Here is a 7218-nt window from a genome sequence, read left to right as displayed (position 1 = left end):
AAACATGCGGTAGCACTGGAGATCATGCTTTTTTTCAAACTTTCTTTTTTGTTGACCTTGTTGCATCCCCCTTTGGGACCCTGGGAACATTATATGTTATACCGAAAGGTGTAACTAAATTTCTGAGAAAATTTTGCAGAGGCCCCCTCCCCGTTTTTTCTACGAATTTTTGAAATTTTGAACCCCCCCCCCCCCCAAAAAAAAACGCAGATATTACATTTTGTTTTCAAAAAAACTCCCACACAGGCACCTATCTAGTGACTATTTACTGTGAAAGTTTCAAATTTTTTGGACCGCCCCACTATGGGCCAGGAGACCCCCTATAACGCGCGTAATTCAATATTTTATCCCAGTATAGATATATTATAAGAAAAAGTCATTGATCCTTATGTTTTTGAGGTCGTAGAATCCGAATTTGGCAAAAAAAATTTCGAGGGGTGGGGGGGTGAGGCGTTAGAGGGGGAGAAATGAAAAATTTGTGCATATCAACGTGCGATACATCGATATGTATGTTTTTGAGGTCGTAGAATCCGAATTTGGTAATATTTTTTTGGTGGGGTGGAGGGGTGAGGCGTTAGAGGGGAGAGAATTGAAAATTGCTTTTTCCAAAATTAATTTTTCAAAGTGACCGTTTTTTACATGACGTTGATTTTCGTGTTTCTATGAAAATTATCGAATACCGTCGAGTTCCGCGTACTTTTTGACTTGGACAGGTTCAGTAGTATGTGCTGAATGGGAATGCATGATTTTTGGGTGCCCCGAGGTGCCCCTAGGTTTTTTATGATATTTTTAGTTTTCAAAAATACATAATTTTGATGAAAATCGCTCCAAACTCACACACGTGAATTTTTCTCTTCCCGCCAAATACATGCTTCATCCCCCCTACACCCCCTCCAAAAATCAAATTCGGATTGTACGACCTCAAAATGAAAAATTTGAACATATCAACGTTCGATACATCGAAATGCATGTTTTTAAGGTCGTACAATCCGAATTTGATTTTGGGGGGGTGTAGGGGGGATGAAGCATGTATTTGGCGGGAAGAGAAAAATTCACGTGTGTGAGTTTGGAGCGATTTTCATCAAAATTATGTATTTTTGAAAACTAAAAATATCAGCAATTTTTGGCAAACAGCAAGACGAGGGGCAAACAAATGACTTTTCATAACGTTTTGAAATTAAAATAGAAACACAGTTTACATAAGTACATTTCACATTAAAACGCAATTAGCGCGCATTATTGATCTTAGCATCGATAAATAATAGCACTTATCGGTATTTATTTTTGGCAAAGTCAATTGTCAATTCACTTTCGTGTTACATCATATGCCGACACAACACCATCAAAAAACGTGGCCACTCATACATACCTACATATTTAACCGGCAATTTCTCAAATGAGATGATACAGTAGTTCAATACAATTTCGCGCCAACACACGTTCCCGTGCCGGTTCTATCACAATTCACAATGTATATCCTAAATACGTTAATTTTGCTCTCCATTTCCGCGCTACTATACGTTTACTGGTTCTTAAAAAAATCGCATAAGTTTTTCGATCAATATAACATACCGTATCCTAAACCGCATTGGCTTTTCGGTAATGTGAAAGATATGGTCTTGATGAAGAAACCATTTTGGGACATGTACAAAGAAATATACGAGAAACATTCCTCGAACCGATTTATTGGAATATACAACATACATAAGCCCACGGTGTTGATAAGAGATCCGGAATTGATCAAGATGATATTGATTAAAGATTTTCCCCATTTTCAAGATCATGGATTTTCTCCTAATAAAGAGGCCGAACCGATGATGACGAATTTATTCAACCTGGAAGGTAAATTCATTTTTTTTCTCAAATAGCATAAAACGTACCCAATGGGACAGCTCCCGAAAAAATTTCAGCTGCCCAAACGAGAAACTACAGATCCCAAAGGTCTCTGAATTTTCAAAAATTTTGCAGATTGAGCCTAATTTTTTCAAAAAATGTACTCAATTTGTATCTACAAGTTTCGAGTTCTAAATTTCGTTAAAAGATGTCTCTAGCTCTGTAATTCATCTTTTAACCTTATATCAATTGCATGAATTTTCCGATGTTCATGATGCAGTGTTATTCTTCTCTTCGTCGATACAATTCATAATTTGTTTACTAGGTGACGAGTGGAGGAATCTACGAATCAAGTTGACCAGCACATTTACCAGCGGAAAAATGAAAATGATGTTCCCTTTGCTGAAAAAATGCGGCGAAAACATCAAACCAGCTTTAATCAAATACTACGAACAAGGCGAGGATTTCGATGCGAAAGACTTTTGCGCAAGATTCACAACAGACGTTATTGGTAGTTGTGCATTTGGAGTAGACACTCATTCGTTACTGGATCCCGAATCAGAATTTCGCAAAGTAGGCAAAATGATAACTAAACCGAGGTAAAAGCAATTGCCACATGTTATTGATGAATTTATTCAGTAGTGAGAATTTATCATCAATTTTCTTATGTGAAAAAAACAACTATAGATGGCAGACCGTGTTTCGAACGCTTTTTCCAAACCTCCCAACAACGGTAATAAAACGCTTCAAGTTGTACTTTTTGGATAACGAGATGTGCAATTATTTTCAAAAAATTGTCAAAGACATGGTCAAGTACAGAGAAGAAAACAACGTCACTCGAGGCGATTTTCTTGACATACTGATTGCCTTGAAAAACCAAAAGGAACGAGAAAAACTCAAAGATCAACAAGCCGAGGACGATTTGGCCAAATTTATGGCTCAAACAGGCAGCAAAAAAACAATCAAGAGTGATGTCGGTAAGTCACAGCGGACATGCGAAACATCCAGGTGGCCTTTTTCATCTAGGTACGTATTTCGACGCAGTTTTTAAAGATAATTCTACCGTTTTCAGAAATGTCCACCGAATTAATGGCCGCTCAGTGCTTCATATTTTTCCTGGGAGGATTTGAAAGCGCCTCGAGCATAATAATGTTCAATTTGTTTTGGCTAGCTGAAAATCCACATATTCAAAATAAACTCCGCCAAGAAATATTATCTGCATTGGAAACCAACGGCGGTGAACTCTCCTACGAGATGATGAGAAATATTCCATACTTAAATATGGTTATGGATGGTAAGAAATTCCTTCACGATGATCTTTTTGGTGTGGACATTAATACATAATATTATTATCTTCATGATACAACGCATGTAGTTCTTCAAGAGAATTCTACTATTTTTAGAATAATGTTCGTCTTGGTGGGAGGCAGAGTTGAACGCTATAAAAATTATAAAAATAAATATTTTTTCGGCCCAAAACCCAGAAAGTACTTGAATAGTGAACCTCTAATAATAATTTCAACTTTAAGGAGCCCATTCAAGTAAATTAATGTGCAACAAAATTTGCTTCACATAGATCATTTTTTTGGTTGAAAAATTAACATTGATGAGACCTAAATTATTGAACAAATTATAGGTCATTTAGGTATACTCCCTTCCCCAGCCCAATCCAAGGATTTGGCGGATGAAAATTTGATGCAAAAACAACAAAAAGCAGCGATTTTTTTCTTTTTCATGTTCAGGATGAAGTATTTTTTTGAAAAGTACATAGTTAACTCAAACTCGTTCAGGAGTAAATTTTGGCAACAGGCCAGATAATTCATCAAAGAATATTAAGAACCAAAATCGTATAACGGAACGAATTTTCATTTCAGAAACCTTCAGAAAGATCCCGATAGGAACAGTTCTTTCTCGCTCATGTACCGAAACCTACAAAATACCGGAATCGAATGCGGTGATTAAAAAAGGTACTCAAGTAATAATTCCTGTCCTGGCATTACACAGCGATAGAAAATACTTCGAAAAACCAGAGGAATTTTATCCCGAGCATTTCTCTACGGAAGCAAAACTCAATCGACATCATTTCGCATTTCTGCCATTCGGCGAAGGCCCTCGAATTTGTATAGGTAAGAATGTTTCCCGATTATACCAGCAGCTTGACGTTTGAATAAAGAATTAATCTTAAATTCTTCCCTAACAGCTGAAAGATTTGGAAGAATGCAAGTCATCGTGGGATTAATTTACTTATTGAAGGATTTCTTCTTTGAGCTTTCCCCAAAGACAAAGGTTCCATTGGAGATTGAAAATGCAGGAGTACTAAAAATAAAAGGAGGAGTGTGGTTAAAATGTCGACCATTATGATTCACCGGGTGTCCAAAGAATAAGGGGTTTTGATGTTCTGATGAACCAAAATGGTGAAAAAATTTACCCAAGTAATAATTGAAAAGATGAATAACAATCTGAAAAAATGTGCTTTTGAATTATTGTTTCGATGAAAAATGAAATATTCTTTCGTGTTTCATTGAAACAATCACTCAAACGCCCATTTTTAAAATCATTAATTCAATTTTCTAATTTTCAAGTAGGGAATTTTCTCTCCTTTTTGATAACATTAAAATCTCGTATTCTTGGACACCCGGTACGAGTATAAACCTTATCATGTTTTTCATCTTTTATTTTTGCAATTTTTATTGAAATACATGAAATATCATAGACAAAGAGTGTTTTATTTTCTTGAAATTTTGATTATGTAGGTACATGGTTCTCTCATTTTCTACAGGCCCTTTAGAAGAATTTATACATAGGTACTAAGCATTCGTATGTATTTCTTTAGAGGAAAAAAAATTCAAACAGGGGTCTCAATCAAAATTCAAAATGGAAACTTGGTAAATACATTGTGTTGTGCAATTTCTAATGACCATTTCTTCCTTATTATTCAAACAAAACCTGCGATTTTGTATACAGTATGACACAAAAGTAGTGTTCGGTGGCTTTTATTTCTAAGTGGAAAGAGCTAGTGAGATTAATGAAGCGGCGTTGAGTAGGGAAAAATAAGGGCTTTCAAAAACAGCCTTGAAAATTTCAGGCCCATGCACAGGGTGTCCACAAATTGTAAAACCGGTTTGGTCAAAAAATTCAAACTGGTTTTTATTGGCGCAATGTATTCTACACACTAAGGCGACAAAAACGTGATATGAATTTTTTGAAACCGGTTCATTAATTTGCAACCAGTCAACAAAAAATACCCAAAAATTGTAGATAGATACAAAAACTTGAAACAAAAGTTGTACATAGAGCGTGAAAAATTACACAATTCTGTCCAATCATATTTTGAAACCGGTTCACTGGTTCGCATTTAGCAACCAGTTTTTGAAAATCAACTAAAAATTAGAGATAGAGAAAAAGCTTGAAACATAAGTTGTAGGGCGTGAAAAATTGAACTACAATACGTATTTCCGCCAATCAGATTTTGAAACCAGTTCATTAATTAGCAACCAGTCATCAAAAATTACCTGGTTGCAAATTAATTAGCCATTTTCAAAATCTGATCTGCAAAAATAGTTCAATTTTTCACACTCTACAACTTTTGTTTCAATTTTTTTTCTCTATCTCCAATTTTTAGGTGTTTGTTAAAAACATGCTTGCTAAATGCGAACCAATGAACCGGTTTCAAAATGTGATTACACAGAATTGTGTCATTTTTCACACTCTACAACTTTTGTTTCAAGCTTTTTTCAATATCCGTAATTTTTTTGAAATTTTCAATGACTCGCTGCAAATTAGTGAACCGGTTTCCAAATCCAATCAGCAAAAATAGTTCAATTTTTCGCGCTCTAGAACTTTTGTTTCAAGTTTTTTTCTTTATCTTCAATTTTTAGATGATTGTCAAATATTGGTTGCTAAATGCGAACCAGTGAACCGGTTTCAAAATGTGACTGAACAGATTTGTGTCATTTTTCACACTCTACAACTTTTTTTTCAAGCTTTTTTCTCAATCTCCAATTTTTAGGTAATTTTTGATAACTGGTTGCTATAGACACTGGACTTGTCCGCTCTGCGGAGTAAGACAACCAACTGACAGCCTGGCAGCCATCTTGCCAAAAAAAACCTGTGTAGGGAAAATTTCTCCCGCTGAGTGCTCTTGCACGGAAAAAAATTTTAACATAAATTACCTGTTAAAAAATAATAAATGTCCGCCAAAAAATATATTTTACCCAAAATTAGGTAGAATTTACAAACCTCATAGTAAAATTTACTAATCTCATAGTAAAAATCACTCAACGTGTGGTTCAATTCGTGATGAAAGTAAAAATTACATTTCTGTATAGTATTTTTTCCCACAAAATTCAATGTAATTTTTACTATTTACGGATGGTAAATTTTTACTATTCTGTTCTGGTAAAAAATAAAATTGTATGATTGAATAAAAAGTACTGCACCAGGTGGTATTATCTGTTGCGATTGTAACGGTAATTTTTACTATTCACGGATAGTAAAGTTTCACTATTCTGCCCAAGTAAAAATTACTCAGTTATAAAAGTAATTTTTACTATTATTTCTAAGTAAATATCACGCATTGTGAGAGTAATTCTTACTACATGGAAAACAAGAATTACTATGTCAATATTAATAGTCCGGCATATGACAATAGGAGTAATTGCACCCCCCCCCCCCTCCGCCGATCCTCCGGGACAGCTTTTTTCTTAAAGGGGACATCCTGAAGAACATTTTAAAGCAAACTTGCCAAAAAAAAAGTTGGCCTTACTTACAAAATGGCGGCAATTTTGATTGACAGGTCAGCCGAAATCGCAGATTTTGCGTTTTAACATAGGACTTGCACGAACTTTTTCAAACTTTACAAAGGTAGATCGAAAGATCATGCAAAAATTTATCACCTGTCAAAATTTCAAGGTCTAAAGTGCGTTTTTCGATTTTTGGTGAATTTTTGAAAACCGAATTTAGGCTAAAACTGAGGGAAAAAATCAAAATTTCACCAAATTGACCAAGAAAGCTGAAATTTGGAATATACCCTATTTTCGACATGCCAAATCGATTGGAAACGGTTTCAAGCCGTTTTGAGCAGTTCTGAAGCCTCCAGCAGATTTTTGAAACTTTAAATTTTCACAAAATTTCATCAAATGGAGATGTAAAGCTGAAATTTACTCTACACTCCAATTTTAACACCCTCTGAAGACGACTTCAGGTGGGTTCAAGTAATTTTAGGGCATCCAGCGACTTTTTTGAAAATTACTGGAACCTCCAGTAGATTTTTGGAACTTGAAATTTCCCCAACATTAAATTATCAAATAGAGTTGGCAAGCTGAAATTTACTTCGCAGATTACATGATGGTTTCAAATGGTTTTGAAATTTCAATTTTCCAAAAA

General features: G+C 35.0%; 1 protein-coding gene across 1 annotated transcript; it reads left to right on the top strand.

Moving 5' to 3' along the window:
• Nucleotides 1-1318: 1318 nt before the first annotated feature.
• Nucleotides 1319-4551, top strand: LOC135841683 (probable cytochrome P450 6a13). Its single transcript, XM_065358791.1, has 6 exons — nt 1319-1842; nt 2159-2432; nt 2521-2810; nt 2906-3127; nt 3708-3959; nt 4034-4551. Exons 1-6 carry the CDS (start codon nt 1470-1472, stop codon nt 4192-4194), a joined length of 1572 nt encoding a protein of 523 aa, XP_065214863.1. The 5' UTR covers nt 1319-1469; the 3' UTR covers nt 4195-4551.
• The last annotated feature ends 2667 nt before the right edge of the window (nt 4552-7218 follow it).

This window comes from Planococcus citri, chromosome 1 (genome assembly GCF_950023065.1).
Source record: "Planococcus citri chromosome 1, ihPlaCitr1.1, whole genome shotgun sequence".
Taxonomy (NCBI): domain Eukaryota; kingdom Metazoa; phylum Arthropoda; class Insecta; order Hemiptera; family Pseudococcidae; genus Planococcus; species Planococcus citri.
This window is presented reverse-complemented; position numbering and strand designations above follow the sequence as displayed.